This window comes from Passer domesticus, chromosome Z (genome assembly GCF_036417665.1).
Source record: "Passer domesticus isolate bPasDom1 chromosome Z, bPasDom1.hap1, whole genome shotgun sequence".
NCBI lineage: Eukaryota > Metazoa > Chordata > Aves > Passeriformes > Passeridae > Passer > Passer domesticus.
This window is the reverse complement of record NC_087512.1, coordinates 22385953-22406738: the sequence shown is the minus strand read 5'-3', so window position 1 is coordinate 22406738 and position 20786 is coordinate 22385953. Positions and strand designations below refer to the sequence as shown.

At 36.1% G+C, this 20786-nt stretch overlaps 1 protein-coding gene across 12 annotated transcripts in view; it reads right to left on the bottom strand.

The window, feature by feature from the left end:
- ERBIN (erbb2 interacting protein) overlaps nt 1-20786 on the bottom strand; it is a 116833-nt gene that overhangs the window by 34565 nt on the left and 61482 nt on the right. For all 12 annotated transcript variants that reach the window (XM_064405649.1, XM_064405650.1, XM_064405647.1 and 9 more), the window contains 4 exons: nt 12041-12119; nt 11235-11324; nt 4987-5043; nt 873-936 (listed from right to left, as the gene is read on the bottom strand). In XM_064405649.1, coding sequence (XP_064261719.1) covers nt 873-936; nt 4987-5043; nt 11235-11324; nt 12041-12119 — 290 coding nt within the window. The remainder of the gene's footprint in view (nt 1-872; nt 937-4986; nt 5044-11234; nt 11325-12040; nt 12120-20786) is intronic.

Sequence of the window (20786 nt, the reverse complement as noted above, 5' to 3'; positions counted from 1 at the left end):
AAGTTGTGGTTCTGACTCCCAATAACTTTCTTTCCCAATAACTAAGTCACTTTCCAAGAAGAAGATGTAATTTCAACATTAGTTTAAGGCTCCCACAAAAATATATATCCTGTGATGAGAATATGGCAGTCATGGTAAGGACTAGACATTTAACCGCAATAATGAAAAATTCCTTAAATACGCTGCTCTATTTTCCAAACCATATCACCAGGCAAGTGTTCAGATCTGTATGTTCTACTAGTGGCCCACAAAGGCTTGACTCTATTGTGTGGCAGGTCAGCAAGTTTCATTATACTTCAACTCCTTTACCCAGGAAAGTACTTGTAAAAGCAGAGAGATGTTATGTGACCCTTAAATACAAAATATTTTTGCCTGTGAGAACACAAACAGGAAACAAGTCAATGCATGTTGAAGGAAATATCAGAGTACCTCAACTGTAAATACTGCTTTGAACAACATTCAAATTTAATATAGCTTCCCTTGGATCTAAATAGTTTGTGCACAATAATAAAAGCAGTTAGGCAAAAAACTGTAACATTCAATACATGCTAATCAATAACTGTTTAGAATTTATTCTAAGCCTAACAATTATGTTTATAATTCAAACACATATTACTTATAATTACTTACCAGTACACTAACCCTACTATATAACAGAGTGCTATTTTAAAATGGAGTAAACACATACTCTCATTCATAAGATCACACACACGATTTTTATAAGAGGCTCCATAAAGTAGTGTAAAGTATAAATAAGGCTTGGAAGCAGAACTCTTAAGATAATGTTTATGTTTTCATATTTGTTAAAAACAGATCAAAGGATAAGAAGATTAAAAAAAGATGCAGAGCTCTTTTACCAAGGCAGAACTCACCACTTCTGTGAATTCATTACTTCCTAAATCCAGTCTCTCCAGCTGAGTCAGTCTGGACATGGTTCTGCACAGGAAGGGGTTTAATAAAGAATTAGATCTAAGAAAATACTAGCAACATCAAATCTTCCAGATTTACAAAAATCTAGTAATCAGTATTAAGTAGTGATGCTATTCTGTAACTGGAATGATACCTAATTAAAGATAATTCTTTTACACACTGGTCAACCAGGTAGATATTTACTGATCCTGCAGACTGCTGAGCGTCACATAAAGCGTAGACTACAACACACTTGAGGCTGCAAGATGCATGCAAAAACTAAAGACAGTAAAGAAATCTTCATGATAAGGAGTAATGCAGTGGCGCATCTCTTCCTTTGAGTGGTTCAGCTTTTCACCTCCAGTCATAATATGTCCCTTCAGCAGTCAAAGACAAGTTAACTACATGTTTTCTTCTCAAAGGAAGACTAGTGACCAGTTACAACAGAGAAGAGCACTGCTAAATCACAGTATGCAACACCACCTTGTATCTCTCCAGGCTGCTGTTACTTCCATGTGATGTGGTTTGGAACTCTAATTATATCTTTAGTCATACATGAAATGAGATTACTAAATTGGACTTTGTGACACATCAATACTCTTCAACCTAACTTATGGCAAATACTAAATCAATGTCCAAAATAAAATCCATTACTTCAAGCTGTGTTTTGCAAACATTCTTTCTCTATTTAAGTGCACTTTGGGGGCTCCATAGAGATTATCTACCACTGCACATGTGATCACAATGAGTACTTCAGAGTCAACAGCAGTTCTACCTGGAAGTATTTTTTAAGAGAGTATGAATCCCTCATATGAAAACATATTCATATATTTATTGAATAAGAGATTTTCACAGAACGATTAGTAGTATCTAAAACTTTCATATATAAACTGCAACTGTGTACATACTATAAAATTCTGGAAAAAATTAAAATTAAATGTAAGAGCTTCTAAATGGTAGAGTCTTGTATATTGTCAGAATACCACACTAATTTCTTCAAGAAACAATTGTATGAGCACAAGATGCTCTATGCAGCTATTCAAAGCTTCAGTTTTTCTTCAAATACAGTAAGATCTACATTTGCTCTGAACATAAAGTTCAAAAATAATATACTGGAATATGTCATATTCACTGAAAGTAGTTTAATGTGATTATTAATATTATTCATGGAATAATCTCCAAGAAGGAGATTCAACATTTGTTGAGAAATTTCGTTTTCATGACACTGGAGTACTCAAGCTAGGGACAAACAAGGAATTTAGCATAAGTAGGTAAAGACAAGACCAAAATAAAAACAGCAGAAGCCTTTTTTGCACTGTACAAATAGTATACACAGGCTTTGAAGGAAAGCCTCTAGCTAAATGAAAGAAGCCTCATGCTAGAGAAAGAAAAAAAAAAACCACCAAACAATAAAACATGAAAATACTACTTCCAGAAGACTCTAAGAAAAAAATTCCCTCATTTCTTGAAGCTAATGAACAGGATGATTATCAGTAAACTAATATTCTTTTTCCATTTCTAACTAAAGTTATATGAGTCCCTCTGAAATCCTGTAGAAGATTAATCTCTCAAAGCTTTGTGAGACCATGCCAATATCAATTTTAGTGCTGTATGTTCCTAACAAATTTGCCCCGAAGAGTGTCCCAGAAGCACCGCTGAAGAACTCCTTTGAAAGAATTGAACATAGCATTCTGTAGCTTTTGCAACTTCATAGACCACACTATGCAAACCAATGTTATGTAACAATGACAGGATAACAAGTTAACTGTATTGATTTCCAGCCCTTTTTTCCCTTGACCAAATGACTATGATCTAGCAAACACATCCGCTCAATGAGAAAACATACACAACTGGGTGTGCAAGATGAGGGTCTCTGAAATATTCCCTCCTTTCCCTGCTGTTTATGCAATAGCACTATCAAATATTCTAGGATTAATATTTACTTGCTTTTCTGTATTGTTTATAGAGAAATACCATCAGACAAAATGCAAACAAGGCCTCCAATAATGTTATGGGTAACAGGAAAATTAAATGCCAAATGATGTTGAAACAAGCATTAACTAGATCATTGAGTTACACCTATTTTCATCTTTGAGAAGGTGCTGCATAATCCCACCAATAAACTGAAAATCTCTGTCATAATTCATATTCTTGAACTTGGCATGAATTCAACTCAATACTAAGGGATCAGATAGCCTAAACTGTGTTCCAAATTCTATTGCTATATACAGACAGCTTCAGCAACGTTAACAGTACAGCTTATATCAAGTGGCATACAATTCAAAGGGAGTGTGCACAATGGCAGGATTGGGCCGTCCATCGCTGTAATTATATTCTCAAATAACCTGCTCCTTTCTAAAATGCTTACTCTTTTTATTGACAATTAGGCCATAGAAGCTTAAAAAATGAAAAAAAAAAGTACCATATTTTTAAAGGACCATCTTCCCAATTTACCCATCTGAAAAATGCCTCTAAAATAGTCTGGTTTTGCTTTCCTGTCAGTGGAAATAGTTTTATCCATCTGTTTTGCATTATAATGCTGCCACTTGCAGTCTCTGGCTGTAGATAAGCTCCAAACAAAATGATACATATTTGGCATAAGGCTTGGCATAAAGTAAGGTTGATGTAGTGTGTTGGCATTGATTACCCATTTTGATTAACATTCTTTCAAGCACTTCATACTTTAGTGTCAAAAATTATGTGCATGTTTTAGTCAGAAAGAGGGCTAGTTTGATGCTGCAGAACTTATCCAAATACATTTCTTATTACAAATAGGAAAGAATTTGCTGTAAGACTATTAGAAAGGTGTGAGTCACAGGAAACCCAGAAATATATTAGTATTCTATAGCAAAAATACTAGGACCTACTGCTGCATTTTATTAACTGCTTTGAATTTCCTACAGTTTTTAAACCCGTCTTGCATTTTCTATAAGAGAACCAGAAGAGAATAATAAAGCTGGCAGCTCAGCATGTACCACAGATTATTATGGAACCGAGGAGCTCTTCATGACAGTTACTGTTTAGTTTTCAATCAAGAACAGAACTCTGAAAACACTGAAGTCAACAAAAAGTTTCCCAGCATCCTTCAACAGAGGGTACATTTGACTTAGACCCATTAAACATGTATTACTGTCTCATCACTAAAAGAGTAAATTACATTTTTAGAAATATTTAATGTAATTCATATTGTTAGTGTTAATTATGGCAATTAAGGTCAGAGTGATCTTATAAACAAAATCTCTATTAGCTATAACCTTAATTATAGCTACTGTTCCTCAGTTGGGAGTAACTCAATTTAGAGAGCTACCGCTCTAAATTACATGTCCTGTAATTTTTCTGCTAAAAACTAATGATAACAGAGAGAGCTGAATAGAATTGAGAGTATTTATACCACAGAATGCTTCACACTTTGAATATGTAAATTCACACTTTCTGATGCTGTACATGTCATTCTAGATAGGAGTTCTGGCTTGTTTATACCGCAGACTCCACAGTACTGTATCTAGGCACTTATAAAGGGAATCCCAATAGAACATAACCCTTGATCATGTCTTACATATATATAATTAGCTACAGTCACTAAAAAAACTGGCTGTGGTATTTGAAGAGCTGGAAGTTTCTACTTCAGCCTACAGCATTCAAGTGCTTCCTAGCATGAATTGAACAGAGTGAATATTCAATTGTTAGAGCCTCCTGTTCTCCACCAAAACTTCTTACATCCAGCAGCTCTACCAATTTCTGTTGCCAGAGAATGATCACTTTTACAGTACACCACAATATATTCATGACTCTGTGGGTGGCTATTCACATGCCATCTTTGGGATCTGTTTCTTTCTTCATTGACCTCTTGTATTTTTGTTAACCTGCTTGGAGCTCCAGAGTCCCAGTCAGAAAATACTGAGCATTGCTCTTGTTCATAGAAACAGCAGGAACTGCATCACCATCAGCCTAGGCTTCTTTGATGAAGTGAGAATTGCAAGGCAGGGACTAGAAAAATGTTAGATTTTAGGAGAGTGGTACAATGGATTAATGTTAAAACAAATGCTATAGGAATTTCTAGAACTATACAATACTTACTTTGGCAATATTTTTAACTGGTTTTCTCTAAGTTCCAATATCTGGAGTTTAGTTAATCTGTAACAGAAAGGCATAAGAAATTACTACAATATTCTGTATTTAATGACAAAAGCAATCTCTGAACTTACTTTTATTATACAATTAAAAGAAAAATATCTGTAAGTTTGGAAAGTTTTTCCTGTAACATTGAGGTGAAATTTTGTGCAAAATTTGCATGTTATTTATTGGCTGGAGTTTGATTTTGATAAAGCAACAAACAAAAAAGACTTTGCCTGCTTTTGTGCAGCTGTTTGGACAAAATTTGCTCCTTAATCCCAAAAATTTTGAAACACTTCATTGGATTAATTATGGGTACATGCTATTGTCATAATGAAAAGTACACAGGAAGTAACAGAAATTTGCACAACTAAAGATGTTCGATTTTTACTACTGGCAATGTATCAAACAGTTTAATAGAAAGTCTTATCTGAGGAATACCTGTAATCTTCCACCTGATAGCTTTAAATTAATCTTTGATTTCCTTCCATATTCTCTTTCTAGTCAGCTTCTGAATCCATTTTGACATTTCTGTCAAAAAGGTCAAAGTGGTTTGACCTTTTTTCCAGTAAATCTTTGGTCGCAAGACAAATAACCCTAAATCCCAACTCAACTGCTTAGCCAAGTCAAGTTCCAAGCAGTCTTGACATACATGCAATGTACCATTCCCAGTGAAATTTTTTGTATTGAGACAGAAGTGACAAAGCTCTATTTGTTAAAAAAAAAAAAAAGAAGAAAGAAACTGATTTAGTTTAAATACAGATAGGAAGATAAAATTGTAATGACAAGAGTTCTACATGTGACCCACTGACAGCCCTCACACAACACACAACAGGGCATTAAGGTCCCTGAGTCAGAAAGGAGCTTGGTGAGTAGACTAGTCTTTCCTGAAGGTGCTTAACTTAGTGCATTGTAAGGACAGCAACAAAAATCTTAATTTTAATAAAGTGGTAAGAACTATATTTTGTGTAGAAATAGAAAGCAGAAAACAGTATTTATTTTTCCTCTAGATATTCACTAATTTTTGGATGACTTTGAAGCAGCAATCTGCCATGCCCACAAGGAACCTAAGAGTGTAAGAGTCACCTTGAAAGAGCAGAGGTCAGTGCAGCCCAGCACTGCAAGGAGCACTCACCATCTGGTAACAACTGCTGGAGGGGAACCTCCTCCCTCCAACTTCTAAAAAAACCCGCGAAACCCCAACATGCTAACAGTGGTGCAAGAATACCCGAATAAAAACTCCATTCATAGTAATAGCAGTGCTGTTCACCTAGAACGTAAGTGGGAAAGACCTCCTAGGATCCTACCCTACCAGCACCCTAAGATACAAATCTTGTGCAAAGCAGAACTTCAAGAAGCCTCAGATATGAATGAACATTTTGGGCTTTGATTTCTAAACCAAGCACTGCATTAAGCTTCAGCTGGCGTTTTGCTTTGATAACAGGGAAGATAACTACACTGTTTGTAGTTTTTCCTTCACAACTCATGTATGCAGTCAGATTTCCATTGAATGCAATGGCAGCAAATATCCCTTCATATGCTAAACTATAAATATGCACACCCACACTTCGCTGACTTTAGCCAGAACTGACTGTGCGATGCTTGTAATAAGCTAATTCTGTGAACTTAAAGATTGCCTTTGGTGACAGAAATGTTTATAGCTTTGTCACCTTGTTCCTGTTCTAATCCTTCCTCAGCTAGCCCCTAGAGACTGAAGATATAAATATTGAATTTCTTATGCACAGAGCTTCACAGAAACTACCAGGAAAACATTCTCAGCCTTTCCTAGCTGGGAGATACAGGCTATGTCTAAACATGTAATTTTCTTCCAGTAATGATGAGAAATACTGGATTGAAGCAGTTGTCACTTCTTCCATTATGACTTGAAGAGCTAATTGAAGATTAAAATAATAATGCACATCAAATACTAGGTCTAACTGGTTTTTCAGTTGCTGGTGCTAAGCATCCAGCATCCATCCAAGCTGAGCATCTGAATTGCAATAAGGGACCCAAAGAAGTGGCATTTAACTTGGAAAAAAAATTGAGAACTAATTCACCCATACTAAAGGAAAAATAGAATTCATAGTGGCAGAATGTATATTATCTGAGTCATTCTGTGGCAAAGATCTGTCCTACTTGTACAGAAATATTTCTGAACTTGAAAAACCCATCAACGCAGAACTATGTGCACATCACCAATGCACAAAGCTATAACAGGTATTACTTAACTGGAAGTATACATTCTGTAATAGCTTAAAAATTGTTTTAATTGTTCTTTTAGCCTGCATTTTAAATGCAACACAACTTTTCAATAAAACAAAACCTCTATATGAACAATTTTTCAGGAGAAGATCAATATCCTTCTTAAAGCTGATTTCATAAACTATACCACCTGTAAAAAATGTAAAAGAAATATACAGCAGGTACACTCAAATCTTGCTGTGTGACAAGCAGTAATTCCTTGGAAATAGAAAAATATTGCATTGAGAGATGTTCCTTACTTTACACCTTGTCTGCAGTTTTCCTAAAGCAGAATATTTTTATTTTAAATTGTTACTAAAATGCAAAGGCAAGTGGAATAAAAAGTATGCATGTTGAAGGCAAAATTTACAAAAGTTTCTGCGAAACACATATATACATATGTATATACGTAACTAAATACATATATATATGTAACTAAATTTGATTATCACTGTACTCTTATGTAAAACATATCCCAAAGCAGATACTACTAAAACCATCGACTATTACAGATACTACTGGCAAATTGTTGAGAAGGCAGAAATAAAGCAAATTAATTGCAACATCCAGTACAGAGGCTCTGGAAGAAATATCCCATTACAGACAATATTGCCAGATTTTTAGAATTACACTGAAGATAAATCCTTGTTTATCTTAAACACCCATTAGTAAAAAATGTTTCCCTTTTAAAACACTGTCTCAAAATGAGCAAGAAGTGAGTTTCAAGCATTTTCTGCTTATATATTTGTGTATTTAAATGTAAATATACATCATTCAGATACAATAATATGATTTTCTTAGGCAAGGATAATAATTCTCAGATATTTGTGCATTGGCATGAAGGATAATGCCACAATCTGTGCCAATATCAACACATTCAAATTTCAACCTGGGAATGGAGAAAAATACCCCACTTTGTCACCTGAGAATTCCAAAGGAATGGGTATATCATATCAAAACTCTGGTGACTTTTAGTGAACCTAACAGACTGGATAAGAATAACATCATTGAAAGACAACCAATATACAATACTCACAGAAAAAGGGGAAAAAAGATGGCAAAATCTTGACCTCACAATTATGAAAATCTTTAGCAAAAATTCTGAAGATGAGAATAAAGCATGGAGATAAATCCAAAGAAACACTGCTTGGATATACTAAAAGTGCTTTCCATTATAAAAAATTTCTTTCCTAACCATCAGGCTGAGTGTTAGGTTAGTAGTGATAGAGGTGCTCAATGACCTTTTCTAGGACTATCCTGTTCAATATTTTTTAATAGCAATCTTGTAAGAGCAGAAAAATGTTTAACTTGACTTATGTCACAGACAATACAGTGATTTAGTAAGACACCGTAGGGGGAAAAAACCTGTACAGCCTTAAGGACAAAAAAAAATTAGAAAAAATTACAAGATACCATAGCACCAAGCCAAGTACTTAGGATTTCCTTGTAGGCATCAGCCATTTCTAACTGAACTGTCCAACACATCAGCTAATCATGTAGGAAATTACACTAGGCAGCTGCACAAAGGATAATTGGAACACTGGAGCAAACCACAGACATTTCTAAAAGAAACAAGAAGATAATCATGACACTGTACAAGCCATGAAGAGATCTCAATTCCAATTCTAAATATAGCTATAGATGTCATCATCCTCTGTGATTAAGAAGAGGATAAAGAAGATTAATTAAAACTGAAACCTGTTCCAAGACATATTAATATACTCTGACACAAAGGAAAACCTACCACACCAGAAGAAAGCAGAACTTTATTTAGTCTAATAAATTGAGGGATGTGAGAACACTACAAATACAGCAGGTGAGAGAATGGGGGACAACACTCCTGAGAAATGGCAGCAATTAAACTGTAGAAACAATGAACACTCAGAGAAAGAGATGTAAGAAACCAGGTTTCTAACCTGACACACAGAGCATAAAAACCTTGTTAGCTGCAACAGGTATTGGCTTAGCTTTTAGGAGACATTATTAGTGACAATAGTTGCCAGTAACAGCAGGCAACAGAACTCAGTTACTTCACAAATTCCTAAACAATGAAAAGTAATAGCTATATGGCTATATACAAAAAAATGCACCAAACTGGAAGAAACTGAAGGCTAGTCATTTATGAGATTAAATGTTTCAACAGCTTCTAGGAGAGGGGTTTTTTTGTTTACAACTGAAGTATTTCCATATTCCGAAGCAGAAGTTAAAAGACTTTGCAGTAGAAAATATTTATACCTAGACGGAAAATTGTGGGATGGCAGAGCAGTCTCGCCACTTACAGAGAAGAAGTATCCAATGCCAAAGGGGTCTGAACCTTACTTTGAAATGGTATTTTAATGTTTCATTGTTTTCCAATTTATTTGATCTAAACATTGTCTTCCTACAGAACACTATGCTTGCTATGCAACACTATTTTAGCAAATAAACTTACATACATGAAGTACTTCAAATTAATTCTCCTAGGTATACAACAGGATGCTGCAAATCACTAGATTTTAACAAACAAGGCAGAATTCTTCATAACTATCAAGAGAAACACTACAATGGAGAACTGGCTTTGAAGTTGTCTTCAGTAACTGATTTATTCTTATGATATTAGTAATTAATGACTTTACCATTTCACTAACCAATAAGCATTACAGAAGCTGACAGTGACAAAGAAAAAAAATTATGAGAATTTTTAATGTGTATTATGTGTAAGATTAACTACTTAAACAATCAGCTGTGTCAACCTCAAGTTTTTAAGTTAATCTGTAGTGCCTGTTTTAACTATGAAAATCTTGCCATTTAGTTAGACAGATTAAAAAACAGAACAGAAAAATCATTAGAATTTTGATTAGAAAAATCATAGAACAAACAATCATTAGAATTCCAACAAGATTATGCATATTCCAGATATTCTTCAGAAGCCCTTAATGAGGGCTTCTGAAACACAAATTTTGTGCACCAGAAAAAAAGCATGACAATAATGCATCAGCATCATAAGCAGCTGCTTTGATAGCTGAATGTGTAGGAGATCTGGTGCTCTTAGTCATTCATTAACTGGTAACAGAGAAGAGCAAGTCAACAGCTCTGATCACAGATGACTAATAAATTAATGATCATCAGTGGAGAGCACCTGTGCTTATGTTTCATTGCTCATCTCCTGATCTGCCCAACTGCTGCAGCACCATCTGGGGGCTGTGCTAATCTTTTGCAAACTGTGCTGACCCAAATATAACTATATGGCCTAAGGCCATTTTTTCACTCAACAACATGACTGCTGTATTTTCTGAAAGAGATGCTTGCTGGACATGGAATGGATTGGAAAGCAACAATCTAGAAGAAAAGAGTATAAAGTAAGAATGGAGAGCAAAAAACTGCAGAAATGGCTAAAACCAGTGTGACAATGACAGCTTAACCTATGTTCATCTAGGAGTTTTCCTTTTATTAGTATTATCCTTTCACTTTTGCTCACAAATTTTAATCTATTTTACATAGGTAGCAGATTAGTATTTATCTTGTACTAAAACTATGACATGTAACAATTTGCATAGTCAGAATGCAACAAATTTCAGAAATATTCCTGACAATAAAGAACTTGAGACTTATAGTTGTGCATGAAGTAATTTGTGCATCTAGGACAGGCAGGACAAGTGGAATTACACTTGTCATTATTTGATTCACTCCAATTACTACATGACAAGAAACACAGATTTCAAAAATACTTCCTTACTTACCATACTAGTGTTGGAAAGGAAACAAGAATGTAAATGAGTTTTACGTCCTTCATAAGCATTCTGTCTGTCCTTCAGAAGTCAAAATTAAAAGCTGCTGATACAGATTTTCAAGGCTTTTTCCCTGTAACTATTGCAAATTCATAATGCACACTTCTTCCCTTTATTCAGTACCCACTTAGCTTCAGAGCCAGAAGAAATTGCTCTGCAGAAACTCAAAACTAATGTAGATATAAAGTTTCATGTTCAACTTACCTTCCAAAATTGGCTGGCAAAAACTCAAGAAAAGCATCATTCAGGTACAGCTGTGTTAGGTTTAACAGTTGAGAAAATCCATCTGGCAGCCTATATAGAAGTAAAATAACATAGTACTTTAGTTTCAACTATATTCAGGGCATTAAGTCATATTTGCTCAAGTAAGAGTATAGTACTGAAGTCCTACATATTGATAAAATTAAAATTAAGGGGGTGAATTTATTTAAAGTCACACCAGACAGTTGTTCTTTATAAGATGAGTTTCAAAATTATTTTAAGTATTGAGAACAATGTCTACAGGCAATAAAAACTACAAATAGATGTCTTGCCATGAACTTGTGATCTCCTGACATATAATGAGAAGAAGACATTAATTAGAAACAACAGGATAAATTAAAAAATACACAGCTCCTTTTTTCCCCAGAAGAGATATGTTGTATCTCTGGCAATGGAGATTTCTGGCAAATTAATTTTGTCACTATACCAGAAATGCATGTTAAACCAGAATTCATTTTCGTTATTAAGAAAATTCTTTGCACATTTCTCTACAGTCACAGAGCAGTGATGGATTTTAACAAGCTGACAAAGCTACATGGTATAATGAAGGATAGTTCACATAGCCTATTAACTTTGGCAAAGTACTTTAATGAGTTAGCTATACTGGATCACAGTGCAACAAGGTTAATGAAGGTATTTCTCAGGGAACTCTGCTCTCACCTCCAAGGGCTGGCACATGTCCTGGGGCAAATTCAAGACCTGGTAGTATTTGCACAGAATATACAACATCAAAAAATCTACAGACTTACTTTGAAATTGGATTTACGCTTGCCTCAACAACCGTCAAGACTTTACAGTTTTTTATATTTTCTGGAAACTCCTGTATGCCTGCAAGATGCAGAAAGGGGTAGAAAAACAGCCTTTAATTATTAGATTCCACCACATCCATAGAAATTATGCACATGAAACCATTAGCCATAAAAACTTTGATTGATTTAGCAACTAGTGAACTGTTTTTCTGATGTCTCAATTTACATACAGTTTTCATTAAAGAAATACTCCTATGCCATATAATTTTTTTACTATACTACTCCTAAAGCTTTTCATGTTTCAGGTTAGCAGGAAGCTTACAATCTACAAACACACAGTACACTAAATTGCTTATCGCCAAATATTGAAGTACTTGTGCTTTGGAATGCACTTAAGATAAGAACTTCTGTCCCAATATAATTTATTTTTAAAAAGGCAATCACTTGGTAGCATGAAGTTTCCAATGGGATCTGTTTATCAAATCCATGACTTGTATAACATCCAGGTGAAATGGTAAGGCTTTAAATCTTTAAGTATTTTTACAGCTTCATGGTTCTGAACAGATATCCATCCCAAAATATGATGTATTCTTGCTGTTACTTTCTAGATCATTTGAGAGGAGGACAAAACATACTCCAGGCACACTTATGTTTGAAAATTAAAACAATAAACAACCTCCTTTTTTACCAAGATTATCTGTGAAAATAATCTGTGAAAGAGTGGAACTGCATTCCACATATCTGCCAAATCTCTATTTGTCAGAAACTGATAAAGCAGGCCTTGAATATTACATGTATCCATCACATCAGAAGTAAATCAGTACTGAATCATTCTACCATGCCAAACCTTTACCTCCATCTTTACTATATATACCATTAAAAAAATTTTTAAATAAACCCACTGCTATCACATGCTTTTGCAACATGTTCTTATACCCTGGGACAGGTGTCTTTATTTTAAATATATTTACTGTAAATACAATAACTGATACAATACCATTCATACTGGTATTTTTCTACTTGGATTAAGAATACACTGTTGTTTGCAGCAAAAAAGCCCCTATGTTAATAAATAAAGCTAGTTTAAAATTACTATTTTTTCCCCCCAGATACCAAACATTAGCTCTTTGTCTTTGAGTTAACACATGTAACTATATTTGTGAGTGCTTTATCAGGTATGTGGAAAGTGCAACTCAACCCAGGGAACAAGACCACTAAGAAGGAACTACGTGAACGCTTCTTTGTAGATTACGAGAGCAGGAAATTTTGTGCTGCTTGTAAAAACATTAACAATCCAGCTGCAAAGAAAAAGACAAGGGCAGCATCACTTCTCATTCAGGCTGGCAGGTGGAACTTCATGTGTCTGTTCTGAGAACATGTGCTGAAGCATCAGCCGCTAAGTAGTATTTTTACTGACACAAGAAATTGCAGAGTATTTGATGTTAGCTTAAAGTTAGATTCTATGTTTGTGCAGTAACAAGACTGACCTGGTATATCAGGACTTAAGAGATGGCAGTAGACAAGAAAATCAGTGACAAAATACAAACTTTAACCAACTGGTGATAATGAGTGGCAAAGCTACTGTGCTGACTTCTCCATAAATTCAACTGAAGTAGTGACACCATTTCTTTAAAAATAGACTTTTAGGTCTCTCTTGACAGTAATTTGTTTGTCATACTACCATTGAAACTATTACTTTGGACTTATTGTACTCTGTTACTCAAAGGTGAAAGGCAAGGAAAAAAACATTAGATTCATGGATGTTTTTGCGAAATAACTTGCTAAACTCGAAGCAGAAGGGACCAGGAAGAATGGAACCATCAGTGGTAAAATAGGCCAACATTTCTGATGCTTCCTGAGTAACATGCATGTTTATGCATACGCAGAGGTGTAAATAAAAAAAACAGCTTTATATATACACACACACACATATACACACACACATGTGTGTGAGTTCATGTTCATGTGTGTGAGTTCAGCTATGTGAAGTTTACTAGGTCTGTGAATGGGGTCAAAGCAGAAGATGGCAATGGGATACTAATTTAATTCATTTCCATTACTCAATACAAAATCAAAATTCAAAAGGTAATATTTATAATGTTATAAAGTTTCATTTCTGTAAAACAGTAATGTTATTTTCAAGTCCAAGAAAGATTAGGTACAGACTAGAACCATACCTTATCTATTGCTGTCATATACTCTTAATACAAAGACAAATACACTTCCAAGAAACATAAATATACATTTTATTAATTCCAGTTGTAGCAATAAACCTTATTCAGCAAAAGGAATATTCATACATGGAAACCATCTAACATGACACAATACCCTGAGCCTGTAAAAATGAAGTTACAGATGATTTGTATGAAATGACCTTCTAGTGTCAAAAATAAATCAAGACCTCTTTATTGTTGAGGATAGAAATTTACCTTCTTAAAATCAGCATTTACACTAATCAGAGTAAACCTCTGCTAAGCTCTTCCTTGGAGGCCAAGCTGTGACTCAGACTCATTCTATGCCCTTGTTTTGGTGTTTGAATCATGCTGAGAGATTCTCTAAGCTTAGTTTTTCTGAGAGATGGTCTCACTACTGGCTTTGGCTTGGTCCTTGGAAGAGAGATTGCTCTCGTCCAACACATTAATCCTTGTGTTTGTAACATTAACATTAGTTTCCACTGTCTGTGTCATGAACTCATGGAAGCATAGAAAGCTTAAATTTGCGGTAGCCACCTAAAAACCAAAAGACATAGCACATCTATGAGAGGGGAGAATGAAAATTTACTCTCAAAACAACAGCCAAATAAAATATTAGCTACCCAGATAGACATGCTAAATCAGCATGCTTTTATACATAATCAGAGGACACTACAATAGTCCCCTATTTGACTATGCCTTGGGCAAGAAACAGCAACAGTTTTAGCAACAAATTAATAACAGAAATCCAACTGATATGAGAAACCTAACAATGAGGGAGCCTGGGAACTTGATTTTGCTTCTTCTTCAAGCCAGAATCATTATGGCACCTACCATCTTAATCAACCTCACTCAGTACTTCAGAGTATAGATAAATGGCCATCATTCAAAAGAGCACCATATTGAGAATGACAGCATGAAATATACCTAATATTTGTAGTACATATACAGAAACCAGGAAAAAAAATCAGGAGACTGCTACTCTCTACCACGTGATAGGAAGTTGCATTTAGTGACTGGCTAAATAACAATGTTCTGACCACTCCCTTTTCCTCAGGTATACTCCTCCTGCATGCTAGAAACACGCAGTTACTTTTGGATTAGTATTGTTTCATTTCTCCCACCAAGAAAAATTCAAAAAGCAAGTAGAAAGAAGAATAAATAAGAAGACAGAGAGACATGAGAAAAAGATATGAGGAAAATGGGGTTGTAAAGAGCGCTTTGTAAGGGAAATTGTTGCTTCTTTTTCTGCTTTACATCTATCCTCAATATTCTGAATCTTCTTATCCATTAAGGAAGCTCAGCAAATCTCAAGGGATTCTGCGGCCACAAATACCTTCACTCATTTTTAACACAGTGCTAATTAATCCATTTGATAGCCAACTCAATGCTTCCATAAGCCTCTCATTAGATGACTACTGCAAATTGAGATCCACATTGCTTCTAAACCCTGTTTTTCTTTTGGGTTTTTTACTGCATTCTCTGTACACTGATACCCTAGGATTACAGAAGACAGTGCCACAGTTCACCTGGTCTGTTGTAGCCTTATTCCACTTTCATTGAAAAGCATTATATGGGCAGGTTCTTCAACATATCATTAATTTTATACTCTACATTGTAACAATCACTGTGCCCAACACATTTCAGTGCTCGATTTATTTATAGATCACGCTCACTGTTTTCAAAAAAATTACAAACTAATGTCCCTGTGGACACGAACATTTGTGGAGCACAGTAGGAGAAAACACAATTTGCTGATTACCTTTAACCACCACCTCCAAACCGAATTGGGAGCAAAGTTCTTTTTTGTAGTGTAGTTTACCACAGCAGTTAGATTTATGTAATAGCTTTTAGCATTTACTTGGCTGTTCTTTCCTGCCTGTTTTCCCAGATTTCAAGTACTTTTAAACTCATCGGCCAGTTTTTATCAAAAACAACATCAAGCCCCCTCAACAATAACACCCCACGCTCCCAATCCAAAACAAAAAAACCAACCAACAAGGAAAACAAAACCAAACAAAAAAACCCACCCACCCCCAAAAAACCACACAACCTCCCCCCATAAATCCCAAAACAAAACACAAAAACAAGTCCCCAAAACAACAAACAAAAAGACCAAACAAACAAATACAACAAACAAAACAACAACAAAAAAAAATCCTCTGAAAAAATGTTTAAGAACATTTGGCAGTGAGATAAGGAAGAGGAATTTAAAATTCTTGTCTGGATTAAGCCAAAAGCAAAAAGCATTCATCAGTCAGAATTCTACTTGGCAAAACCTCACCATCTAACCTTGTGGTATTCAATTACGATCCAAGACCAGCTGTGGCACATGCCCAAAGGACATACCAAAAAGGTCATACAGGGATTTTGGGTCAACAAAAAGCAAATCTGGAGGCAATCAGCCTCAGTTCTTGATTACATAACATGACTGAAATACAGAAATTTCACCTGATTTTTAACTCCTTGGAGAACAATGATTTTTTTTTAAATTTTTTTTTTATAGCCTGTCACAGCAAGTGCGCTCAAATGTCCTTCCTTCTGGATTAAGGACTAAGTATAACAGGTGTCCCCCTCACCATCTACAATTAAACTCATCTCCTCCCCTACACAGCACAATCCTCTCCTACCACTAGGATCAGTGTAACTTGCAGAGCAGGAGAAAAAACAGACAATTTTTTCCTCTCCATCAGGTAAGATTTTTTTCACTCAAATACTGGCAATTCCGTATCTCTGGAAAATTGTGCAAGTCAGATCCACTGTTAGCAGCATCCTTTACTGCAATGGATCTCAGTGCTGATATCCCTGTACACTCCTGCTTCAGCCCTAATGGAGATGGGGGCTTGCTCTGCAGCTCATACTGTGGTCATACCTTGATTCAGAAACAAATGCTAAAGCTAGCATTTCCAGACATCAATTATCAAAACCACCACTGCTACACATAAGTGCCAGTATCTACTGATTTGTAGTACTTTTCCTAGAGTACTACTCTTCCTTCCTCCTACATAGAAAAATTTTACCTAAGCTTAAACAGGACCAACAAAAAAAAATTGGATCAATACTTAAAATACACAGAGTAAAAAAATTACTAACACGTGAGACCTCTAGAAGCCATACAGGTGATATTCCCAAATGAGTCTGCAGTTAGAACTCTCAGTTTATAGAAAATGTGAGGGGAAAAATCTCTCTCCAAAAAACAGGCACACTAAAAAGCTCTCTTGGAGCAAAATACATTAAACTACACAGCCTGCTGTGCACTTACTCCTCTCTGCACCCTTGCAAGTATAGAGAACACACACAAACATATAGGTTCAGTTTGCATGAATATAAATTACCTACTTTCTTCCCTCACCTAGTCTGTTTATCCTGGTCTAACTTCTGGGCAAGCAGCTCCACCACAAAAAGAGAAGCTGTTGTTTGTTCTTCCCCTCAGGCCTCTGGTACAACTGTCTTTCAAGCCCATATGAATTTAACATGGTAAAATATTTTTTTAAATGTATGCCACAAATGTCCCAAACAATATGAAAGATCTGCTTGCAAAACCTGAAATTTTAAACTGAAAACTTAAAAGTACAAGTCACAGCCTATATTCCTACATAATTATGTGTTTACATATTTATGTATTTTACTTTAATACTGCATACCTTCTGAATGAAAATGAGCACTTCTTATTATTCGAAGTAAGCAATGTATTAGAACCCCAACAATTCAATGCACAGTACTGACCCACCTACCCTTATTTTCTAAACATTCATTCCCCTTTCCATATTCTTTCCTTTCAGACCCACCAGCATCTTAGGTTTACGTGAGATGCAAGGCTCATCTGTAGGGCAGCAGTAACACCTTTCCCATTACAGTTTTGGGGTTTGTGGGTTTGGGTTTTTTTATTGCTTTTATACACACGTCCTAGCACAGCTAAGACAGTACAGCAAACATTTAAGTCTTCCAAGCATTCCTCCTCAAACCATTTGTAAGATCTTCAATTTTTAGAGTAAGGTCTCTCTAGGCCTGTTCCAGCCATGTCTCTTATATAATATAAATGAGAAGGAATATGAGTAGCAAGACAGGTTTTTCAATACCTGCTCTGTGGAAAAAGAGGATAGCCAGTAATTCTATGCAATTCAGCCAGGCTTCTTAAAGACATGCCCGACACACTAATTTACCTAAACATGCCAGGGCAGGGTAAAATGACAAAATGTGGAACACTAGCAGAGTTGTTGACAATAGTTGTGGCTATAGTGCTGTTTTGGATAATTTCCAAGGTTACATGGCTTTCAATCATGTCTAATTCATGGATGGAATGCTGTCAAGTATCCAGAGAAGCACAACATGTAACCATTGGAAGCTGCTTTGCTTTTCCCTGCCCTGTCCCCTACTACCCTGGACTGCAAAATCAGTTCTGCACATCCAGTCACTTTTTGCTAGTACATGACAACTGTCACTCAAAAGCACACCCTGTTACAAAAATAAAGATACATATTTCTCCTTTGCTGAAATGGTGAGGTACATAGTTACAGTGGTGACACCACCAGCTGCTACAGTAAGTTCCAGGTGGACTAAGCACTAGGTTGAGCTTGGCAGGAGGTTTCTGGAGTCAGGGAAAACTGAGTAACTGCAAGGAAGTCCCAGCAGTTCTTGCAAATGAGAGAGAGTAATTCTGCATTGGAGAAAGGAGTAGATAGGGGCAAGCAAGCGTGAGAGACTTAAATGGATCCAGTGAGTGGGAGTGACTAGGAGTGTCAGCAACAGGACACGTAGCTTTAGAAGGAAGTGGAACAGGGGTCTCCATGGCAGCCCACAAGGAAGGGCACAGAGCAGGAGCCACTTCATCCCATGAAGTCGTCAACACGCAGCAAACCTTTTTAGCAACAAAATTGGTGTCTACCCATTGCAACTGCTGTGCTGAGCACGAAACCCAAACGGAGAGGCCACAGCTTCCTCAGGTAGATGCCTACACCTGAACAGACCTGCTGAAGTCTCAGAGAGCCATCCAAACCCTCAGCTGCAGGGAACACCAGAATCTGCCAGAACTCAAAAGGCAGAGCTGAGTGCCATGGGTGCAAGTGTGCCCAGACAGACAAGCTTCATTGCATAAAGCGCTAACTAGGAAGGGTACCATCTGGGAATCTGAGCAGGCCATTAATGCTAGCAGGGTGATGACGCTCCCTTAAATCCTTGGGAGCTGAAGGTAAGTTAACATCCAACCCAAGCAGGTAGGATCAGCTAATTCACAAGACAAGGAAGAACAGACTCTTGTCTCAGCCCAGAGCAGGAGAAAGAAATGTTCCCTGCGGTACCAACCTGCCCCTAAAAATAGATATGATGTTCTGGAATTAAAAGGAGAAGCATCTAGGACAGGTAGTTAAGATCTAGGAGAAGAAAATTCTACTAAATTTGTATGGTCATCTTCAGGATGACCAAATTACAGCATTCCAGTACCTGAAGGGCTGTACAAGAAAGGCGGAATGGGACCTTTTACAAGAGAAGTAGTGACAGAACATGGGGTGGATGGGACTATATTTGGATTTGATGACAGAAGGAAATCTTTACTGTGAGGGTGGAGGAAACTGGCTGCCCAGAGAAGCTGTGGATGCTTCCTCCCCTGGAAGTGTTTAAGGTTGGGTTGGATGGAACTCTGAGCAAACTGGTCTAGTGAAAAATGTCCCTGCTTCTGTCAAGGGAGTTGAAATTAGATGATCTCTGATTCCAACACAAATCACTCTATTCTACGATCCTATTCTATGCTGTCTTTACATGCAAGTCCATATCTACAAACCCTATAATTACTTTTACAATACCTTTTCTTGTGTAACAAACATTTCTTTTGAGTCCACAAAGACATTTTTAATAAACTTATTTCAGAATTTCAGATACATACACTTAAATTTCACATTCAAAACCTTATCTGCATTGAAATTTCATTCCCTTCGCATCCTCTCTTACACACAGAAATAATTTTACTATGAACAGATTCTTTTCAGTACCTTCAATATGACAATGTATTTAAGGAAAAAAGTACTGCAAACAGTTGAAAAAAGACTTTAAATAGAAGGGCTGCCTACATTTAGTGCACATTTATAGGATCTATACAGTGATACACAATCACAGAGCTACAGACTCAGAACTCTCCAGGAAATAAATTATCTTTTATTTCACTATCATGGATTATTTTAAAAACCCTGGTCCTGTCCACCTCTCGGTCAGTATAAGCAGAGAAACAGCAAATCCATAGCAAGTTATTTTGTATTCAGGATCTTCCTGTCTTACTTCTTCTTGCAGAAAATGAAACTTGGATCTGTCTCCTTCTATTACTATGAACAATTCTCAATCCCTTGGAAAAGCCAAATTCTTAAATGTACCAGATGGGCAAGACAAAACTGGATAGTTTCTTGAATTCCCATTCTCCAATTCCACAACTTCTGGCAGACAGCATATCCAAGACAGTTTGACAAATCAACAGATTACTTTAGAACACTGAGGAAAACATATTTGATCTAAATTTGCATCTGTTAAAAAATTCTTTAAAATTACTGGAATAACTTTATAGGCAGATA